At 43.4% G+C, this 23213-nt stretch overlaps 1 protein-coding gene across 5 annotated transcripts in view; it reads left to right on the top strand.

Annotated features, from left to right (window-relative positions):
- sdk2a (sidekick cell adhesion molecule 2a) overlaps positions 1-23213 on the top strand; it is an 81399-nt gene that overhangs the window by 42391 nt on the left and 15795 nt on the right. For 4 of the 5 annotated variants that reach the window (XM_056402523.1, XM_056402521.1, XM_056402522.1 and 1 more), the window contains exons 2-23: positions 2841-3003; positions 4634-4740; positions 5000-5147; positions 7478-7611; positions 11512-11623; positions 12039-12229; positions 12516-12599; positions 12779-12973; positions 13475-13591; positions 13865-14032; positions 14472-14574; positions 15419-15595; positions 15857-15993; positions 16683-16830; positions 17985-18125; positions 18469-18650; positions 21382-21497; positions 21762-21957; positions 22048-22146; positions 22270-22461; positions 22655-22776; positions 22924-23033. In XM_056402523.1, the coding sequence (XP_056258498.1) occupies positions 2841-3003; positions 4634-4740; positions 5000-5147; positions 7478-7611; positions 11512-11623; positions 12039-12229; positions 12516-12599; positions 12779-12973; positions 13475-13591; positions 13865-14032; positions 14472-14574; positions 15419-15595; positions 15857-15993; positions 16683-16830; positions 17985-18125; positions 18469-18650; positions 21382-21497; positions 21762-21957; positions 22048-22146; positions 22270-22461; positions 22655-22776; positions 22924-23033 (3142 nt within the window). The remainder of the gene's footprint in view (positions 1-2840; positions 3004-4633; positions 4741-4999; positions 5148-7477; positions 7612-11511; positions 11624-12038; positions 12230-12515; positions 12600-12778; positions 12974-13474; positions 13592-13864; positions 14033-14471; positions 14575-15418; positions 15596-15856; positions 15994-16682; positions 16831-17984; positions 18126-18468; positions 18651-21381; positions 21498-21761; positions 21958-22047; positions 22147-22269; positions 22462-22654; positions 22777-22923; positions 23034-23213) is intronic. The other variant, XM_056402520.1, reaches the window with a different exon arrangement.

Raw genomic sequence — 23213 nt, 5'->3', positions numbered from 1 at the left:
ATCGACCTGACAACTTAGTGACAGCGACACACTCATTTACAAAGTGCCATCTCTACTGTACATACTGTATATATTAACAGAGCTTTTTACTGCTGCATGTGCATACATATAAGCAAAAAATAGACAAGGATGTTCCCACATTGACGCAAGCATGCGTAAACAGATGCATTACTCATTCATTTCTCTGCAGCGGCTGACAGGCGCTCAAAGAAAACAGAGGAAACGGAGATAACACGTAAAAATGATGCAGCCACTGTCACAAACACATGCAGCATCTGCCACAGACACAAACAAGTGTCAGCGGTGTTTGACCTCAGCAAATCACTGTGAAGATCAAAAGCACAGTGATGAAGAGGAGAATGAGGTCCGGACAAGAGGTTCTCTGTTGGAAACTCATTAGATCCCCGAGGCCTGTGTGCAGAGGAATTGATGCTATCTTCTTTTAGCTGTAAGAATTGTTCACAGTCAGTGGTCATTGAATTTCTCACCTGGACTCAAATAGAAGATCACTTCTGTTGTGTGTATACCATGGAGAGGAAGCTCTTTGAGAGTTTAGCAGCATGGAACTGGAAGTCAATCCTGCATGATGTTAAAAACATTGACTTTTTCCTCTCTCCCTAGCTGTTGCTCTTAAAAAATATATGCTCTCCTCTTAATTTGAAATTGGTCACAAGGGGCACATACAGCCAAGACTTCTTAATCAGGGCTCAACTGAATGGGTCATCTGAGACAGAAACTAGTGTGACTATACAAATGGCAAACAGGTAAGAAGAGTGGTGATTACGGCGCGTCCAATTTCCTGTTCCACATTTCCACATCAGTAACTTGGTATTATACATATTCCTTCTCTCCGACGATTGATGTGTGAGTCTGGGTTTGGCATGTACAGGTCTCTAATGGCGGCTTGTTGATGGAGCCAGATTTTTTTATTTCTTTTTTTTTTTTTTTTTTTGGGAGCCACAATTCTGAGTGCACATAGCCACCATGCCCCTGAACCACGCTGGAAGTGGTCGGGTGTTGTGCATTTGTGTAGGCATAAGCGAATGTTTTGGGACTGTGTGTGTGTGTGTGTGTGTGTGTGTGTGTGTGTGTGTGTGTCAAGTATGAATGCATTTACTAGTGGATGGAATTACAGCAAAGCCACCACTCCAGCAGCTAGTGCCTGGGGAAAATAGGGATGGCTCCTCCATTTGGGCTCAGACAGGGATCAGTTTCAAGGGGCCTGTTGGATTTGACTGTGTTTGTTTTGGAGAAGTTCACGCAAGGGTGGTAGAAAGAAGAGATTAACCAGGTAGTGGAGTATTGTTATTACCAAACGGGAAAAATCCAAGGGCTGGTTTTGAAAACAGATGGCTGTTTGTTTGCCTCCTCTTATGAGTGGTGTGTTTGTGGGTGATAGAAGGGAGAGTAAGGGGCTGTTTTCATATGAGGTATTTTCTGTGTGCTGGTTCGCTATGTGTGTGTCCCGTTATCTGTGTTTGTGTGTATGTACACGGAGCACGCGTGACCGTTTGTGTGAAACACAGAGGTTTACAGTCATTCTTTTATTTACCGTTTCAATCAGGCTCAATTTTCTCTATCCCCCTTCCCTGCTCGGTGCAAGCTGCCCTCACATTCACCCACTTCCACCACACCATCCGCCGCATTTACCGCCATAAATCTCGGGTGTGAACTTGCGTATGGGTGTGGAGAGACAGAGAGAGAGAGAGAGAGAGAGAGAGAGAGAGAGAGAGAGAGAGAGAGAAAGGCTCCAGTAATCAGCCATGAGAATGAGTCAGCTCGTGTGGTAGACCTAAAACCAAGGCGCGCTCCAGGCCTTGGCGGCTTACTGCAACTATTAATACAGACTTTAATTAGCCCGCCACTAACACTAGCACAATCGGCTCAGCGTCGCCCATGGCTGGTGAGGCAGACAGATCAATAGGTCTGATCATGCCTTTTTCATCAGCTCAAATGAAAGCACTTTGTCTCCAAGCTCAGCTCTGGACCTTGCGTATCACCTTAAAGGCTTTCTTTGGCTGCACTGGCTGTGTGCAGTGTTGCGAATGGGGCCTGTATAATCTGGCTGCATTAGGGAACTATAAAGATAAATGAAGGGAGGCACAGAGCATAACTCATCCTGTCAGAGAAAGGGGTTTAAGGCTGGGAAACTTTGTGTTTTCTAAAGCAGCCCCTACCGCCCGCCACCCCCCATGGCTTCCTAGTTTCTCACTCTCTCTTCCTCCTACTTCCTTGTGTCCTTTCTTTTCTTTTTTTTTTTTTCTTTTGTGTATGTGTGTGTAAAATCTGTGCTGTATTTTTCTCCATCTGTTTTCTGTCTATTCACTCCTCCCCTCCTCCCACCACCTCCCTACACCTCCCCTTTCTCTCTCCCCATCCACTTTTACTGATGTAGAGGTATGGAAGTGTTCATTTACACTTCTTCTGCTGCACAAATTGCTCTTCTACCTCTTTGCCAGCGCATTTCAATTTGAAATAAAAGAGTAAGCTGCTTTTTGCAGTAACAACTTATTCCATGTGCTTTTTGGCAGGCTTTTCTGTTGACCTTCAAGTTCCCAATCAGTGCAGAAGAAAAATGGAAATAGCTTGTTCTGAGTCCTCATTTCCTGTGAATTGCTGGGACTGTGTTGTGTGTCTCTGCTCACAGAGGTTACTGAATCACTTCTTTTTTTTTTTTTTTTACGGCTAACCCTTCTTACTGCTTCACTTTGTTTCTTTTTGTCTCTCTCTCTCTCTCTCTCTCTCTCTCTCTCTGTCTCTCTGTTTTCCTGCCTGTTCCTGTGTCATTATCTTTTTACTTAACTCTCATTTTCTCCTCTCCCCTTCCCTTCTCTTTCCAGTAGATGATGTCCCACCTTATTTTAAGATGGAACCTCCTCAGGCACAGGTTCACCTAGAGGGGAACCGCCTGGTCCTAACCTGCATGGCGGAGGGCAGCTGGCCCCTGGAATTCAAATGGATCTACAATGGGACCGAACTCACACGTTTTTCCTTGGAATACAGGTAAGGAATCCAACCATGCCCGCCAGAGCTGATTCTATAATTTTTTTTTCATCAACTATAATTAGCTTACTACATGAGGACAGTTTAGCGGCATTTAATTGTAACTAATAGCTCAATTGCTCATTTTTATTCATATTCCAGACTCATTTCTATGGATTTATTCAGGACTGATTTGGCTGCACGTCTCCCTTGAGACATAACATCTTGTGTTCAGGGGATTGTCAGATTTATTCCTGTTTGTATCTCACCGTATTCAACGTTCAGCGATGGTGTGAGCAGATAACTCCACTTTTCTCTCCCTCTTACTGTTTGTTGAAACTGTCATTGCTGCAACAAAATCAGAGAATGCATGTTTTTCATCAGATTTTCCAGTGTGGGTGGGCTTGCTTTGCTCTGTCAGCAGTAAGATGCTGTTCCACCGACCGTGGAGTCGTTCTGGACACTTTTTTTTCTTACACACTTCAGCCTCTAAACCCAGTTCTGAAGCCCTCTACTCACAGCACAGAGTGTGGTCATCAGAAAGCAGCCTGTGCTAACAAGGCCTTTGTGTGTGTGTGTGTGTGTGTGTGTGTGTGTGTGTGTGTGTGTGTGTTTGTGTGTATGTGTGCGTGCATGTATGCGTCAACGTGCCATGCTTATTTGTGCATGTACTGTATGCCTACATGTGTGTTTACAGGTCACAGTTGCAGTCCACAGTGAAAGCCAGGTTCTATCTATTTCTAGCTCTGTTTTTTGGCCTCTCTACTCACAGTTTCATCAGTCCCCTAGACATGGATAGACACTCATGTTGCATTGCCTGATTGCTATCACCCACCTCCCTCCCCACACACACCTTCCCTTCCCTGTCTGTCTTTCTCCCTCTGTCTCACATCCTCCCTCCCCTCTTCTCCCCCTCATCGTCTCCTTCTTCTTCCCTCGTCTTTCCTCAGCATTTGGCTGTTCTCTCACGTGGCTTAAGTCTTTCGGTCTGCCTTGCAGGCCAGCCCTCTGCTTGTTATTCTTCACCAGCCCTGATCAAAGAGGAGGACTGGAATCCATTTAATCAGACCCCCCCACCCCAACACACACACACACCCCACACACCCTGACTTGCAGTGCAGGAGGAACATGGCAGGGGCGGACTCCACACTCCTAAGTGTCTGTAGCAAACCAATTAAAAGGGGACTGAGCTCTGGGGTTATCTAGCTAGCATTTCACACACACCATTTAACATGAATGCACATCAGGGGAGAGATGGAGCTATGGCTGCCCAGGACTAACATGTGATAGGTACTTGTATGATTTGATTCAACTGACTCAAGAAACAAGATAACAATGGGGTTTTGTGAGTCCTGCCAGTCAGGAACTCAGCTGTCTCTACAGTTTTTTCTTTTCTTTTTTTAACTTGCTATCTGCTGTCCAGTAGCTTCATCACCACTGAATGCCCGCTCTATTCTATTGCTAATTTTGAACACATATGTCTCATAGCAAAGTGGAATGCCATTTAAACTGTGTTTCAGGTGCAAACAGTGAAACATCTCGATTCATTTCGCATCTTAAGTGTGGGGGATAAAAGCGGCAAGATGACAAATGTCGCTGTCTCTCACGCTGATGATGACTAATGGCACTTTGTGTTGCGTGTGCCCATTAGGTACCTGATCCCCTCACTGGACCGATCACACGCCGGCCACTACCGCTGCATTGTGAGAAACCGAGTGGGTGCGATAATGCAGTGTAGCACTGAAGTGCAGGTTGCCTGTAAGTGCTGTTTTCTTTTGCATACATCCCCAGTTCTGACAGAGTTAAGGGGAGGACACTGTTTTTGTGAAAGGCTTGTCATGCACAGTATGTGGATGACTCACTCTGAATAAAGGAGCTTAGCTTTTGAAAAAGGTACATAACGTGGTAATAATAACAATTCCTCTTTTTCATCTTCTTTGTTGCTGGCATGCATTTCCAAAAATTCCTCCTCTAGCCTTAATTCTTCTTTTTAACCCACACTCTCTTTCCTTCATAGATATGGGTGGTTTTGTGGAGGGTGAGAGGTCTCAAACTGTATCCCAGGGTGATGGGGCTCTCATCCACGTACCGCGGATACACAGCTTCCCCAGGCCGCAGATCACCTGGTTCAGAGATGGGCGTAAGATTCCCTCCAGCAGCCGTATGTAAGTACTACCTTCTCCTCAGCTTGGTTTGTTTGATTTGAGCAGCATGTGTGTGCTCCGGACTCGTGTGCTTCTGCACGCATCTGAGCGAGTGCTCTCATATGTGAGTTGTTGGAGAACGCAGAGCTGCTGAGGCCGAATATCTTTCACTTCAGAGAGCTCTAAGAAGTTCAATACTGCTCACAGATTTTCTCCAATCCCCCCAACCCCACACGCACGCACGCCATGAGTGAAGTTGAGCAGAATAGTTGATGAACGAATGTTGGCGCAGGCCCTATGTTCATCATTGAATCACCTCTCAGTGATAGAGCGGGTTATTATATCACCCCTATTGACTTTGCAGGCGGAATGATTGAAGGGCAGAGATAGAGCAGGCAGCAGGGGAACCAATTAGACAAAATTGGACAAAAGGCCTCAATTGATGATATGTTTGACTGACAGCGCTCACCCCTGGGTTGATATGTGTGTGGGAGTCTATGTGTGGGATCTGTGTGAGGATGTAGGACAGTAGGGAGTTCTTGGGGTTACTCTATACCTACGCTCCGAGGGTAAGTGTAAGTTTGGATGCTTTTTTTTCTTTTCTGTTTCTTTTTTTTTCTTTTTTTCTTTTTTTTATGTTTGTTGGATTCATGCCTGTTCAGATATGCAATCCTCCTGAAGAGACACTGTGAAGGTAATCACCTGAGATTAATTGTGCCATCCTGACAAATAGAGGTAGGCAGTCCACAGCTCCTCGGAAACCACCTCCTCATTTATTATTCAACAGCGAGCTCTGCCATGTTGACATGAGGACTTCTATCCTGAGTTGCATGCTCTTGCTTGAGGAACGGATTGGTGCGTGTCTCCTCTGCCTGCGGGGCTCCAGGAGCACAGTGCAAGCGAGAGCTGAGGGGAAATTGCAAGAAAACTCTCAACCCCCTAACCATGAACGCTCGACCAATTCCAGAGCCGGTTACCATGCGGCTGACTCTTATCAGAAATGAAGCGGTGAAGCTTTGCTCTGTGACAATGAGAGGCACTGACAGGACGCTCTGCATTTACCGCTTGTTTGCTCGCTTTGTGTCAGGCTACACTGACATTCAGCTGCGTTTGTGTATGTCGGTGTTTGTGTGTTTGTATGAGTGTCTGTTGCTTCAGTAAGAGCCACCACTCCTAATTGTCCAGGAGTGTCTCTGTTTATCCTGCTCTGATCAGGCAGATGCTGGCAGATACGAAGAGCCTAATCTGCCTGCGTGCTTAGCGTCAGCTCTCATTTAATGGGCCCTTTTCAGACGTTCGAGACCATCAGCCCAACCAGCATTCAGCAAAGCTCAAGGCTGCTGGGCTTCTGCACTTACAAAAAGGATTTTAAAGGGATAGCTTTTTTTTTTTTTTTTTCTTTTGAGCCACTTCCTAGTGCTTACATACGTGTGTTTTTTATTCTCATACACCATTTTCCTTTGTATCCTGTGTAGCTTGTTACTCTAAGCACAATTAGTGAATCTACTGTAAGTGCAAAAGAGGTAACACAATACTAATACAACACATTATTGTGAGTTTGATGGGAGAAATATATAAAGAAATATATCTGTGTTTATCACCAAATTAGAGACTTTGTTTGCTCACCCTTTTAGCGTCCGACTGTTGCTGGGACTTTGTGTCTTACACATCTATATCCTTTAAATGCTGTATGTAGACATCAACCATGCAACCAACAGTTAAAACATGGTCAACTGAGCTTCCATGGACAAAACTCAGACTGATCTATAGTATCTCACAATATCAGCCCACCTTATCTTAACCCCCTTCAGTGATTTAAATGACTTTGAACTTTTTGTTACGACTCAAGTGCTGCAGGAACAGCCAGTACACAGCAGCGAGATGAATTCTGAACCATCCCTTTAAGACATTGTGGCACCTTGTAGATGGAAGTGCTCATAAAAATTGTTTGGTGCGCTTCTTTTTCAACATAATTTATGAGTGTGTGTATGTGTGTGTGTGTGTGTGTGCGTCAGTTTACCCTCAGGATTTATTGACTTTTAGAAACAACTACTCACTGGTTTAATGATATGAGTGTGTCTGTGTACTTGTTAATGTGTGTGTGTGTGTGTGTGTGTGTATGTGCGCATTTTAATGTGTGTGTTTAAGGGAAAATTTTGGAAAGCACACCAGCTGACTGAGGCTGTCTGTTTAACTGGTGATTTAACCATATTCATCACTACCTAAAGCTGTTTGTGTTTTTATCGGGGTAAGGTTGAGGTTAGGTGAGTGTCATGAGAATGAACGCACATTAATGCAAGTATGCTTAACGAATGTATAAATGTTTGTGTGTGTGTGAATATTTACATCAGTGCCATCACGCTGGACAACACGCTGGTCATCCTGTCCACGGTGGCGCCTGACGCCGGACGTTACTACGCCCAGGCCGTCAATGACAAGAACGGGGAGAACAAAACCAGTCTACCCATCACACTCACAGTGGAGAGTAAGTACATGTGAAAACACACACACACACACACACACACACACACACACACACACACACACACACACACTCAGGTGCACATGTACACACACATTCAAGCAACAGACTTCATCACCCACTCAAAAAGACGCAGCTCACCAACAGATTGTTTGTGTCATGAGCAGATTGCATTAACAGGTTGTTGCAGATGAAAATATTGTTTTGAAAAAAAAAAGAAGAAAAAGTTTTATTCCTTTTATATTTTTGCTCAGCTCAACACTTGAGCACTCATATGCATTCATCACAGCAACAGGTGGCTCAGCTGAAGACAATAGAAACAGAGATAGCGCCCTCTACTGGCCTGCCCTCTACTCCTTTCTGCTGTTTCCTCTTCTTCTTATCTATGCCCAACAGATCTAATCATACCCATTAAGTGCACAACAATAGCTGTCCTCTGGTTCTGCAGAACCTCCTCTAACCTCTGGCTCAAGCAGTGAATTACACTCATATGATGTTTTTTTTTTTTAAGGTGGAGCGCCAGCAACACCTCCCTGGCTGGCTGGCTGGATGTACTAGGCCCATAAAGTGGACCTTCAGTTTAATCGCTGCTCACAAAAAGCAGATTTATGAAAATGACACTGAGGAGCGGGGAATGATTAAACACACACATACACACGCGCACCCTCACAAACACACACATCAGATTAGATGGTCGGACTCACTTACAAACAGAACATGTTTACAACTTCAAATAAAGGTCGGCGTTTCTCATGTTAGTATGGTTGCACGTCAGATCATTAGTGTTTAGCTGAACCTGACTCGTCGCCATCCCCATCCTCCCACCTATAGTCACCTTCTTTCATCTAAACAAAGTCACACAAATCGTCCCACCTACCAATACATACTTTTATCTAAACATACCAGTTCCCCTTCTTACTAAAAGCAGCCAATTAAAGGAGTCACAAAATGTATTTTATAACTAACTGGCTCTAAAGATAATATTTATGATAACATTTTATACCACAAATAGTACATCTTTTAGTAAAATATATCACTGCATCCCCTATGATTTCTGTTATTTATCTGGTCTGGGTTTTGACTGTTGTAGGAGGATTTTAACCTGTTTACTGTGGAGCCGCTCATTTTTAATATCAGCTTCCTGCTCGCTCCAACATCTGCTCATCATATTGTTAATACCGTGTTTGCAATTCAGTGCTCAGTACGCATGACACAGCAATCTGCGGGGACCAGATATCACTGAATATCACTGAATCTGACCTTGCGGATCACACAACTGCATTTTGCATCTGAAAGTCAATAAGGTTTTTACAGCTGCATTTGTTCATTTTAGCAATTCTGCGGAGACAAGACAGAAAAAAATATGCAGAGGAGGGAGCATCTTGTTCCAAAGGGAGCATACAAATGAGACAGAGCTGAATCTAATAGTAAGAACCAGACTGACACTGGCTAATGCTCCAAGTGGGCAGACATTTTGCTTCTTTGTTTTATTCTTCAGAGTGTGAAATACACTACAGTTGACTTAGGTTTACAATTGTCTTTGGACACAGACAGATGTAAACAATATGGTGATATTAGTAGCGAGAATTTGCAATGCAGGTCCCCACGTTGTTTACTTTTCCCATTTAATTAGAAGATTACACACTTGAGGTATTCTCAACAATGAAAGCTTATGAACTGCAATACATTAATTAGTGTCAGCCAAGGAACCAATCATGTCCTCTGGAAAGTAAAATGAGTTCTTTGACACGTCAAATGGATTTGGTTGTGTCATTGGCAGACATAGAAAACATTTTCAGACAAATATTATGGAATTGAAGTTAATATAACCAGCCCATGACTTTTCTATATTTACAGAAATCTGTAAGACATTTCATGAATCTTAAATTGGTATTAATTTGTAATATAAGCAGAAGGGTGAACAGCAGCCATCATATTTTTAACAATGTCAACATGACTGCATCAACAATTACAATCAATAAATCATTCATCAATTATTTATATTATGTGCTGTCTATGCCACAAACAGTTATTAGTAACTAATAACTACTACTTTATCTCTTATTCTTAGAAGGGGGACATTAGTTGTGCTAGAGTCTTCTTCTTCTTTTTTTTCCTGTTTTTCTTCTTCTTCTTCTCCGTCTTCTTCTTCTTGTTCTTCCTCCCACTAAAAGTATCAGGATCTCATAGACCATAACACCCACACCAATAAACTTTCCACATAATCTCACCCATTGATAAGGCTGCAAAAATTACATGCATCAGCTAAATACTATTATCTTACATTTTAGCCAACAGCTTCTGACCCAAGTGATTTAGATTTTTCCTCATAAATCTCTCGGACTTGAGCAAATCGTTGCAGCCCATTTAATTTCTTCTCTTTCAATTTTTTTGACTCGTCTGATGACTTGACAGCAAGCTGTTCTACATGGATTGATTGGTCCTCACTCTGCTAATTAATAATAACGTCAATGATACCCTGAAGATGATGCTTGTACCACCATGATGAAATGGATTAGTGGGGATGTGTAGTGGAATTCTAAAACCTTTCAGTCAGCTGTAGCATCAGAAAATCTGCCTATTTGCTATCAATCAATGGGTTAAACATCTATCTACATTATTATTTTTTTTTTTCAAATAAAAAACATCACATCTCTTTTAAAGGACAAATGTTGTGGTTTGTGGTAAGGAATGATCTTTTTAATCTGTGTGTAGGTGTGCTTTTCATATGTTTTACTTTCAAAATGTTAAGTGCATTCTTTGGATGTGCCGGCAAAATGTCAGCAGCAGCGAAATCTTTTTTCCTCGCTATTTGTGCTTGAAGCTGCACAATCATAGTTAATATCTGGATGAGCCAAAATCACTACTTTTAGATACAGTTGTCAAAACTTACACTACTGTGAACATTTGTACTCCATGTTTTCATTGATTTTACAACTAATATTTCAGCCTCCTGTAGTGTATTACATAACCTAGAATGTGTGCTACGGGACCCCAACAAAAGTCTAATCTCACATGGTAAATTTTTGATTTCATTTTTTAACGGTAAATTATTCAACATATTGAAGCTGTGTTTATAAGATTGTGATGCAACTGAAATCATGATTTCAAATCCAACAGCTGAAGAGCTGGAGTCTTGAATGAAGCAATCAATTGGGGGGGGGGCAATAACCCATCAGATTTTCTGCTCCCACATTCAAGTGGCGTTAGTAGAGGAAGCGTTGTCATTACTCCGCTGAGATTCTACAAGAAAATGCTCCTTGGAACGGTGTGATTTACAATGAGGTGGCACAGAATAACAACAGTGATAATAAAAACTTGATTAGGGACACTATTAACCTCTGGAAAAAAAACTTCACAGACGCACATGGACACACATCAGGCCCCCACAAACAAATACACGCAGTACATGCCATCAACACGCAATCACTCAAACACATACAAGTGCACAGCGGGCCCGTACCCGTACTCCAGGGAGGTGGGGGGAAAATGAGATCAAATTCAGAGAGAGATCACTGATTGAGGGCAGTGAATCGATGGTTGGCTGGAGGCTCTGTGAAACCCGTGAGTGATGGTGCTGCATTTAATCGCCTTTTGTGTTTGTCTCAATTATGCTACATAATGGCTTCTAACACCTGGGCTAACACCGTGCTCAGGAAATGCTGTGTGCACTATAGAGAGGATCTAAAGTAAAGACAGGGGTGTTAATAGTTGGGCGATAGCATGCTGGCTACCTGCTGGTGATAGTGACAGATTGTCAGTAGCCTCCATGTCAGGATGTAGTCATGCTCAGTTGGCATCAGGCAGATGCACAGGCTTAATCAGAGGCCTGTGTGTAGTTTATAGATTTTTTTTCACTTTTTCTTTTCTATCTACTTTTATGTGTTTCTGTGTGCGTGGTAGATGTTGGAGGACCTGCAGACCCCATCGCCCCCTCTATCATCATCCCCCCGAAGAACACCAGTGTAACAATGGGGAGAAACGAAGCCGTCATGGAGTGTGTTGCCAATGCAAGGTAAATTTTCATTCAGAGGCTCATGCATACTGAGTATTAAAATTTTTTTTTTAAAAACACATGCAAATACAGACATTCTCTCACCTCTATATTTGATATTGTGTGATTTGACTGAATCTTGAAGTCTTTTGTTTGAACATGATAGGAAAAGTGTTTTGTACATCTCTCATTTTGTACCTCTCCTCCATTCTTCCCTTTGATTCCAGGCTCCACTCTGTTCTCCCTATCTCGCAGAAAATCCAGCCCTGAATTCTGACTATTATCTCCTATTCAAAGACTTAATCAGAATGACAGATGTATCCCATTGCTCCTTCAGTGCTCTGTAACCTTGAAACAGAATATGAATCAGTATTAAAAACCACGCTCCCTATCTCTTGCTCTCTTTTTTCCTCTTTGCAACATTTTCATTCCACAGACCCCTCGTCAAAATGAGTATTACTTGGAGGAAAGACGGGGCAGTGGTCAACACAGGGATCCGCGATTTCGGCCGGAGATTGGTCATCAGCTTGCCAGCAGTCAGTGACAGCGGCTACTATGAGTGTGAGGCGTCGCTCCGCAGTAGCAGCGTCCCCTCCGTCGCTGCTGGGGCCTTCCTGCATGTACTCGGTAAATAACCCACACAGCTCGCATTTTGAACTTCGCGCACAGCAGCTGAGCCTAAATTATCCAAATATTGCATCAGCAGTCTAACCCCCATGATGAGAGAGCATTTTGTTACCATTTTATATTCCAGTAATTGAGTTGATGTTGTTATCTAGAGTGGTGCAGATGCTCATTCACCAGAGAAGGGTCGAGATGAAAAAAAAAACAGCAGAGATGATTTGTGAGTTGTTTTTAGAGGCTGTAATAGAGCAATGTTTTATGCTTCCTTTTTTTTGTGTCTTTGAAACAGAGTTTCCTCTGTTTGTAAAAGAGCCACCAAGTCACATCAGTGCAGAGATGGAAAAGGTGGTGGATATCCCCTGTCAGGCACGAGGTTAGTGGTGTTTGTTTTTGTGTGTGTGTGTGTGTGTGTGTGTGTGTGTGTGTGTGTGTGTGTGTGGGTGTTACTGCATGTCTGAAAGAGCAAGAAAGCATGAACAAAAAGAATACAAAGAACAAAAGGGTCACAGTGACAAGGGGAAAAAAAAAAAATATCCTCTCCTCCCTCTGCAGGCACACCGCAGCCAGACATAGTGTGGTATAAAGATGCAGTGCCCATCAGCCCGGTGAAGATCCCCAGGTACAGGGTGTTGGTAGGAGGCAGTCTACAGATCAACGGTCTGCTGCCAGATGACACTGGGATGTTTCAGTGTTTTGCCCGCAATCTTGCAGGAGAGATCCAGACAAACACCTACCTAGCTGTTACAAGTACGTCCCCGTGAATTTTTTTCAAAGCTATCTGCACGTCTAGCTGCTTAATTCTGCTCATCTACCCCTCTCCGTTCCCTCCCTTTTTTTTTTTTTTTTTTTTTTTTTTTTTTTATTCTTAAATCCGCTCCTCTGTTCTCGTTTCTAATCCTCTTTTCTCCCTCCCTCTCTGTGGTGCCTCCTACACCCATCTATCTATACATCTCCTTGCAGTGACAGATTTGTCACCTTGGATGCTCGGGCAATTATTGGCTATTTATGAATCAGAGAATGTGCAGGAGAAGCAGAGAGATGGAGGCGCTTTGTCAGGTTCTCAAAGCTATCCCTGAGAATGAGACCTGACAGCCGCCCCTTTGTCAAGTCTATTAAGCTCTCAGCTGCCGTCTGCTTTATTAGGGAGAAAGATGTTTATGTCTCTCATTATCACCTCTGTCTTACCTGATTTTGTTTGTGCGTGTGTGTGTGTGTGTGTGTGTGTGTTGCTGACCCCTCCCCTCTCAGGTATCGCTCCCAATATCACCGCTGGTCCCTCTGACAGTGCCGTGATTGACGGCATGTCAGTCATTCTCCATTGTGAGACCTCAGGAGCTCCACGGCCAGCCATCACCTGGCAGAAAGGTGCGTGGGCTAACAGCATGAGGTGCAGGGGAGGGGGTTTCATTATGCTGCATTAGGATTTGCCAAAGTTGAGAGTTATGGTAAAGATTCAGAACATGCATTTTCTGCAAACAAGTTGTACTTCTTTACCTTTGCTGCACTGCTTCCCCCCTCTTTGTTTTCCCTGACATTTCTCCAATACCCTAATCTCTCTTTCTCTCTGCCCCCCACACCTCCCCCATTTCCCCCTGTCCTCCATCCCATACCATCAATCACTTCCACCCTTCCATGCAGGTGAACGTGTCTTGGCCAGTGGCTCGGTCCAGCTGCCCAGGTTCACCCTGCTGGAGTCGGGCAGCCTGCTAATCAGTCCCTCCCACTTGTCTGATGCTGGTACCTACACCTGCATGGCCAGTAACTCTAGGGGCATTGATGAGGCCTCAGCCGATCTAGTGGTCTGGGGTAAGGATAACAGTAACTGGAAACTCCATTCATCTGCAAACCCTGCTTATTACATTAGAAAATATAAAAAGAAAACGAAATATCCTGCTTTTTTTCAAAATCCGTGACTTGTTTACTGATGGATGTGGAATTTAACTGTCTTGTGGAGATATTATGACTATATAGTCTAATGACTCACACATGTACTCATTTTCTGTGCATAAATTCACATTAGCAGTCCTTTAAAGTCTTGCAAAATTCTCCACCCATTGGAAGTACTGCATGATTCACTCTGTTTCGGAAAGACATTCAGTGAAAGATGAGACCAAGTCATGCAAACTCTCTTCAATCCACTGTTCAAACACTGTCTCTGAATGTGTGTGTGTGTGTGTGTGTGTGTGTGTGTGTGTGTGTGTGTGTGTGTGTGTGTGTGTGTGTGTGTGTGTGTGTGCGTGTACAGCACGAACTCGCATCACTAAACCACCGCAAGACCAAAGTGTCATCAAAGGGACGAAGGCTGTTATGACCTGTGGTGTAACCCATGATCCCAGTGTCACTATCAGGTAATGATGACATCCACTTGTAATAGCATTTTTCTTTTTTTCTTTTTTTTTAAAAATCCCATGCAATTGTAATAAATGCCAGAGACCACATATATTTTTTTGTTATGATTTCTTGATGCAAACGCAGCCTAGAAAAGAAGCTTGGGTATCAATGTTGCACTTAATTAGCTTATGAAATCTGCGAAGGATCTTGTAGTGTTTATCCCTTTGACGACCTCCTATGGGAAGATTTTGAAACTCTTAGAGTCAGATTGAGGAATTAGCCCATCGCTTTTCCTCACTCTTCAGACAGTCTCGAGCATGATAGAGTGTGTGTACATGCATCCGTCTCGGAGGGACTGAAATGATGTCTATGGAGCCCAGTGATTAGAGTGCCTGTCACCTGTGGGCCCACGGCATTGATCAGATCGCGGGGTAAACAGATGAATATGTAAACAGATGAATAACTTCAGACAGCGCCTTTAATTAAACGCAACACAGAGGAGATTAGCTGGAGAGCCCGAACAGTTGCAATTAATCATGGGAGCCCCTAGTGTGCGCATGCGTATGTGTATGTGTATGGGGGGGGGGGGGGGGGGGGCATCCATATGTGCATATAGGACAGGTTCTGTACTGTATGTGTGACGGAGAGAGAGAGTTGGTTTTCAGAGTCTGAACACTTCGGCATCAGGCTTTTGATCTGTGTCAGCACCTTCTGTGTTTTGCTCTATGAACTGACACAAAGCAAACAGATTTATTGTCACCACACTCAGAGATAGCGTTAAGGTACGAGTGTGTATATATGAGTGTGTGTGTGTGTGTACTACACTTACATTCATATGCACTGTATATACTATACTTCTAGGTATGTATGGGAGAAGAGCGGCTCAGTGATTGACGTTAACACGTCGCCCCGCCTGCGGCTGGATCTCGACGGGACCCTGCACATCTCCCAGACGTGGTCGGGTGACATCGGAACATACACCTGCAGGGTGACCTCAGTGGGTGGCAATGACTCCCGCAATGCCCATCTCAGAGTCAGGTTTGCATATTTGTGTTATGTCTCCTCTGTCTTATCTTGCTGTCTATTTTTTTTTTTCTTGGAAGACATGATGGATGGATGTTTTCTCCACTGCTGTGGTTTATCAGTGCTCTCCTCTCCAATCCATCAAACCTCTCCAATATTTACAATGCAAGGCTCTCAGTTTGGCTGTTTAATTCTGTTATTTGCTGCCTCTCTTGTCTGATTCTATTTGGCTTTATCACTTTGTCCCTCCCCTCACACGCACATGCTGTCATGCAGGCAACTGCCCCATGCTCCAGAAAACCCAATAGCAGTTCTGAGTATCTCAGAGAAGAGGGCCATCAACCTCACATGGGCCCAGGCCTTTGATGGAAACAGCCCACTCATCCGCTATATCCTGGAAGTCTCAGAGAACAGTGAGTGGTTTAGTGTTCAACTTCACCTTAGCACCAGTGTCACCATCACATTCACAAAATTCACAAAAAAATGCATTTTATTGTTTCTTTTATATTGCTGCCTGGAAGCACTCATTTGCTACCCCTCTTATTACATTACATTTCTATTATGCTTCAAAATTGGCAGTAGCATCCTCTCTTACCTTCTGCAATGAGAAAACTCAATTGCCTTACCTGTGCGCTTCCTTACAAAATGATCAGGGGAACCAAATTGTGTTGGTGTCCAAAGCTCTTATCTTCCTTTCGCTTGATAAAATCAAAGAAGTGTGAATGCTTCCACCCATGGAGACTGAATCGTTCAACCATTTCTCACTGAGGCTCAGGCTAACTGAGAAGATGACACACTCATTACGAGGAAAATGAATCCAAGGATGCAGATGGGATCTGGTTTTTGGATAATTGAATTTCAATCTGATATTTAGAGGGGGGAGTATACAAAATAAATGGGTTGTGTTTTATCAGTAGCTGCAATATTATTACTGAAAATGAAACAATGGTGTGCAATAATAGTCGGGAATAACATGGAATTCAAATTTGAGTTGTGCCGGTGAGATTTTTCTCAAGAATGTTAATGCTCTCATAAGGTCATTTTCCGTTCACTGGCTATTGCTCACAGCTCTGTCTTAATATGTGTGTCTCCTCCCTCTCAGATGCCCCTTGGACGGTGCTGCTGGCCAACATTGAGCCAGAGTCTACCGGGGTTACTGTTGGTGGCCTCATCCCAGCACGCTCGTACCAGTTCCGCCTGTGCGCTGTCAACGACGTGGGCAGGGGCCAGTTCAGCAAAGAGACTGACCGGTGGGTACTGTTGCTCTGCATCTACTGAATTTTAAAAATGTTGCTGTTAGTCTGTTGTATCTTAACATGCACACCGACCATGGGAACAGCGTTGTTGCACAGTTCTGGAACAGCCCGTTCTTCCCCGTCATCTCGGAAGTTCAATAGAAAAACCCTGTGATTATTTCCTGTTAAGTCCACTTTTTGGTCTTCGCTCCTGTGGGAGTGAGTGAGAGATGAGCCCGACTTCGGGACGGGCCTTTTCATGATGAAACTGTGAATGAGCTGAAATTGCGCTTTGTGAAGACTTGATGGGTGCGCTGACCCAGCTTCATCTGTCTTTGCTGTACTTCACGAGAGTCTTGAAAGAGGCAGAGATTCACACAGACTCGAATCTCAAGGGAATTCTCTCGACTAGTAAGACGAAACGGGCGTAATCACACACAGGCACACACACGCACGCACTCACACACACTCATTCTTAGTTCATCACAATTCACCTGTGCACACTACTGTCTGTCCTTGACCGCATCAATGCAACCCCTTTGCCGCTTTCATACCTGCGGCAAGCCATCACTACCCATCATGCACCTTTTGCACCACACACTCGTTCACAGGGCTGAATTCGGTGTGAATGTGCCCAGACAAGGGCGCACCGCAGGAGGGTGACTGAGCGTCAGTGAGAGTGCGGGGCTTTTCTGAGGCATCTCTCCGGCACACCTCTTTGATCCTAAACACTCTGCTTTATCTCCTCCAGAGCAGTGCTCCGGTGCACTGGGAAGAAATCAAGATGTCATCTTAAATTGACTTAAGGGGAAAGTCTGCCTGGATCTCTCTTTCTTGTTCTTTTATATCTTTCTCTCACTTGCACTGTCTCTCTATTGCGCTGCTCCATTTTCACCAAGGCCTCTTTGATCCTTGTGCCACAGCAAGATGTCCCTCTGCGGACAGTATTGTAGAGAATATGTTTTGGACGGAGACACAGCCACATTTACTCCAACTTTGCTTTATGGTGTTCTGGAAAAAAAAAAATACAAAAAGCTGGCTTTATTATGATTTGATGTCTATGATGAAATGGGATAGAAATATGCGAAACTCATGATAATTAATGCATAGCTTCACTCTTTGTCTCCTCTATCGTTTCTCTTTTCCTTTTTCTTTCTTTGCTGCACCAGACTAACTCTCCCCGAAGAGCCTCCCAGTGCCCCCCCCCAGACAGTCATCGCGAGTGGCCGCACCAATCAGTCCATCATGATCCAGTGGCAGCCACCCCCCGAGAGTCATCAGAATGGTCCACTCCAGGGCTACATCATCAGGTGAGATGAGCATGCCTGTCTAATTTCTTGCCTAATTTCCTCTCAGGGATAGGTGCCTGTCTGGGCCACTGCTATTCAGATGTGATAATAACTGTTATGTCAGCTCCTTTTCTTCCTCTCCATTTCCCTTCACCGCTGCAATAGAATAATTGGTGCCAATTAAATACCTTCCTCTCTATTCATCTGTTGTCACCTCTCTTTTTGTAGCCACTTTCTAACCGTTCTGCATGGCTTCTCTTTCATTGCTACTCTTCTTTCCTTTCTTTTTATTTCTAGAGGGTCTGGGTTCTAATATATTTATATTTTTGTCCATCTGTCTGCCTGTCTCTCCCTCTGCTGTCAGGTACTGTCTGTCTGGTCTTCCAGTGGACTGCCAGATGAAAAACATCACCAACCCAGACCAGACCAGTCTGCTCCTGGAGGACCTCATCATCTGGACCAACTATGAAATTGAAGTGGCAGCCTATAATGGAGCAGGCAGGGGCACCTACAGCCACAAGGTCACTGAATGGACTCTGCAAGGAGGTGAGTGACTTTATTTACTTTCACAAATTTCACTCACTACCTGCAGCCTCATCAATGGTAGCTCGGCGGATATTGAGCCTGCGGCGTGAAACTTGCGAGTGATAGTTAATCCAATCATCTATTTTTTAACTATCAAATTAAGAGGGCCGTTTTCTTCACAGCACACCGTTTTTTAATCCTTTGCTAACCTTGAAAAGGTGATTCACACACGTTGTTAAGACAACGGCTGTTTTCCTCACTCCCGCCTCAATCAGAACTCGGCAATTAGCACAGACTCCGGCAACCAGGCTTTTAATAGGCATGGTCATGTAAGTGTTATTTCCCTCTCAGCACTGCTTATTTGTTTTTGTCAGGTTTTATGTGGTTAATTTCCCAGTAAATGCAGCAGTACTCCAGAACGAATTATGTGCAAACATGAGCCAATAGCTTAATCAGAGCCTTTTTTTTTTTTTTTTTATTCTATCCAAGCATTTACTTAGGTTTTTATGTTTAGATTGATCACTTTCAGCTTTGTCAGCACAAAAAAAAAAGCCTTGAGACATTGGTTGGCCTGTCTGAGCACAGATCAAATAGACTCTGCACATACATTACCAGGTGATGATGTGCGTCAGACTTGTGACACACGTCGCTGAGGGAAGCTGCTTCAGTTGACTTCTCTTCTCGTTGTACACGCTGGGTAATATAATTAGAACACATATTGTGAAGGTGCCACGGTGTCATACAGCTACATATTTCCATCACGCCCAGTGATTCCAACATTTCATGTTCTTCGCCTCCCTCCCTCTCGTTGAAACTCTTCAGAGGATGAAAGTCACATTTGTTACTGTAAAACTACACCGAGATGAAATTCAAGATTATTTCAGCGCCTAGGCAGTGCACATTTCAGATATAGGTTGTGAATCTGGCTCCTCAGAAGAATTTTACAATAAGGATCAACCACACATTAACATGCTGACTTTTTTTTGTTATTATCAAGAACTACAGCCAAAGTAGGCTATTGCTAATACATCAGCATGTTGAAAGGTTAATCCATGTTTTTATTAGAGGAAGATTAAATAATGCTCTCTTTACTGGCTTTCCTAAAAAGTCAATTCATAGATTACAGTTCAAAAATGCTGCTGCTAGACTTTAACAAACACAAGAAAGAGGATATCGGTCCTGGTTTAGATATGCTGCGCTGGCTTCCAGTTTGATTTTAAATTCCTTTAACTTGAATATAAAGCTGTGAAAGGCTTAACACACTTGCATATCTCAGAATCCCTGTCATGTTAAATCCACTCCATGAACAGAGATCCTCTACACCAGACTCACTAAATATTCTCAAGAGCACTCATAAGAAAACTGGGGGTGATTCCATCTCCCTATTCTGTTCTACTCCCTGCTCAGATACAGTTATTACAGAGGGTGAATCAGCAGATATTTTGGTTGCATTAGATTTTACCAGTGTCTTATATTAGCCTGTTGCGTTGAAGTTAATTTATTTATATAGCTTTTTGTCATGTCAAGTCTAAAATACTACAAGAAATAGAGCATAAAGCATTTCTTATTCTTACCTGACCTAAGCTTTTAGTCTAATATCCCCCATCACTCACATAAAACACAAACCCTCACTCTCTCTGTCCAATAGTATAAATGTGCTGCAAATATAAACTTTAGCAAAGCTAGAAAGAAGTTGCTGACATTAGTTTTTGTCTCTCTTGAAAGTCGTTTGTCTCGATATGCTTTATCTGATTTTTTTTTCTCTCTCTATATATCCTTATTTATTGGCTCTTCTGGTTCATTTATATTACAAGCACTGAGCAGGTGTGTGTGTGTGTGGCTTCTATTTCTGTCACTTTCATTTGGCTGGATGATTACAAAACACTTCAAATGCTTGAGAAGTGATTGATTCTATCTGGCATACATTATTGTTAAAATCTTGGAGACTTCAGCTCGCTTCCTGTATGATGTCTGATCAATCAATCAATCAATTCACAAGTGGGTCCAAATCAGAGTCTGCTGCATCTGCAAATAAGCAAATGTACAGCTTGTAAAGAAAAACAAGAGTTTTGTTTTTTAATTAGCAGCGCTTTGAAAACCTGGAAGGTATGTGGCAAACTGTTTTATTTCCATCTCCCTTCCCTTGCAAAAAAAAAAGAATTTCATCATCCAAGTCACTGTCAGTGAATAACGACAGTGAACAAGGCATTCATGTTGTTTAGCTCAGCTCTCATTAATTGGATGTTCCCATCACTCACTCCATTACAGGCACAAGAGCAGATCACGATGTGCATTTAAATACTTTCAAACAGAATCAAGGATAGCACAGGGATATGAGGACCAATTCTGCCCAATCAGCTTCATTAATATGTGACTCCCAGGCTGTTTTCCGCCGTTACATCAGAATGGCATGCTCACTTCAAACAAACTGCTGCAGGGTTCACCTGGAAGTCGCCTGAGGCAACCGCTCTCACACCCGGTTTGATTGGCATGTTCTTACCTTCCCAAATGAGCCAAAATAGAAAAAATGAAAAATGCTTCAGCCCGATTCTCACACTCTTAAGGAGGCTGGTCTGAAATTGCCTGCAAGTTTGTTTTTTTTTCTACCTTCCCTATCTCATCACTAGTCTGTCTTCACACCTCCTCCCTTCCCCTCTCCCCTCGGCTGTCTGTATTCCCCCACCCCCTTTCTCCATCTCTCTCTCCCCCTCTCTATCTCTTTCGTTTTTTTTTTCTCCTCTCTCTGGATCAGTGCCCACTGTGCCACCAGGAAATGTACAAGCCGAGGCTGTCAACTCCACCACGGTGCGTTTTACCTGGAGTGCCCCGAGCCCTCAGTTTATCAATGGAATCAACCAGGGATATAAGGTGAGCAGCCCCCCCCCCCCCCCCCCCCCTTCTGTCAACTGGCACACTCTAGTGGTCAGAGGTAGAAGAGCACACCATCGTTGAAATCTCATTACAAGCAGTGGTCGTAATATTGTGGAAAAAAAGCAGAATTTTCTATGTGACTCATAAACCTAAGAAATTTTTTTTTTATGTGAACAGTTTTAATTTGAATTTCTACTTTATTAAATTTCGAACCTGTAATGTGCTACATTTAAATCCTGCACCCTGTCGCATCATTTCCAGCTGTTGGCATGGGAGCCCAGTCATGCAAATGAGGTCACCATGGTTACGGTGCGTCCCAACTTCCAGGATAGTGTTCACGTCGGGTACATCGCCGGCCTGAAAAAGTTCACAGAGTACTACGCATCAGTGCTGTGCTTCACTACCCCAGGAGACGGGCCCCGCAGCCTGCCTCAACGGTTACGCACCCACGAGGATAGTAGGTGTCCCCATTCAGGGCATTATATAGTTTGCAGATAATTACATGTCAGGCTGTTCGTTTACTGCCTGTTTTTATTATCTTTTATAGCCCCTGGTGCTGTGGGACACCTTAGTTTCACTGACATCCTGGACACCTCACTAAAAGTCAGCTGGAAGGAGCCACAAGAGAAAAATGGTGTTCTCACAGGTAACCATTAAGGATAACTCCACAATGTTAACATGTCTTCTCTGCTTTGCACAATCTATGTGTCACCAAGGTATGTTTGCTGTGAAAACACAATACTATTCGGATGTTGCCACTTTCTTCCAGGCTATCGTATCTCCTGGGAGGAGTTCAACAGGACCAACACTCGTGTGACCCATTATTTGCCCAACCTGACTCAGGAATACAAAGTGACGGGGCTCACTGCCCTCACCACTTACACCATCCAGGTAGCAGCCATGACCTCTAAGGGCCAGGGCCAGCTCTCCGCTTCCACTATCTCCTCTGGCGTACCACCAGGTTTGTGGTCAAACGAGAAGATGAACTACTCGAGTTGAAATTGAGAATTTATTACTTGAAAGATCTACTTAATAAGCTGCAGAGGATTTTTAGAATGGTCATTCCACCTGCTGTGACTCGGCAGACTTCTATTACGGTATTTCTAACAGCTGTGATGCTTTGAATGTCATTTTAATTTATCCCTCTTCCACAGAGTTGCCCGGTCCTCCCACCAATTTAGCCATCTCCAACATCGGCCCTCGCTCTGTCACTCTGCAGTTCAAACCTGGTTATGATGGCAAGACATCTATTTCCCGCTGGCAGGTTGAAGCTCAGGTGAGACACTTCATATTTATTTTAACATAATTACAACAGTCTGTTTTTGTTGTTTGATGTTTTAATATTGGCTCAGGGGTTTAACAAGCTTATTTGTTTAATTTGTTTGGCTGCTGATATCGCCCCATTTCTCTCTGTGCTTTTCAGATTGGCATAATAGGAGAGAATGAAGAATGGCTGATGGTTCATCAGCTGGCTAATGAACCTGATGCCCGATCACTGGAGGTCCTGGACCTGAACCCTTATACTTTCTATAGGTGAGCCCAGACACCAGTTTACAATACGTAATGAAACTAATATTATTCACACCCGTCTTTTATAAAACACTTAATATGGATGCTGCAAAGTGCAGTATGTTCGAACTCCAAACTAAATTCGTCACTGATTAGCCTTTATCTTTATATGCTTTGTTTGCATTGTTTTCTTCAGTTCTCTCC

The sequence above is a fragment of the Seriola aureovittata genome, chromosome 17, assembly GCF_021018895.1.
Source record: "Seriola aureovittata isolate HTS-2021-v1 ecotype China chromosome 17, ASM2101889v1, whole genome shotgun sequence".
In the NCBI taxonomy this organism is placed as follows: Eukaryota; Metazoa; Chordata; class Actinopteri; order Carangiformes; family Carangidae; genus Seriola; species Seriola aureovittata.
The sequence above is the reverse complement of the archived record's forward strand: the minus strand, read 5'-3'. Positions and strand labels throughout refer to the sequence as shown.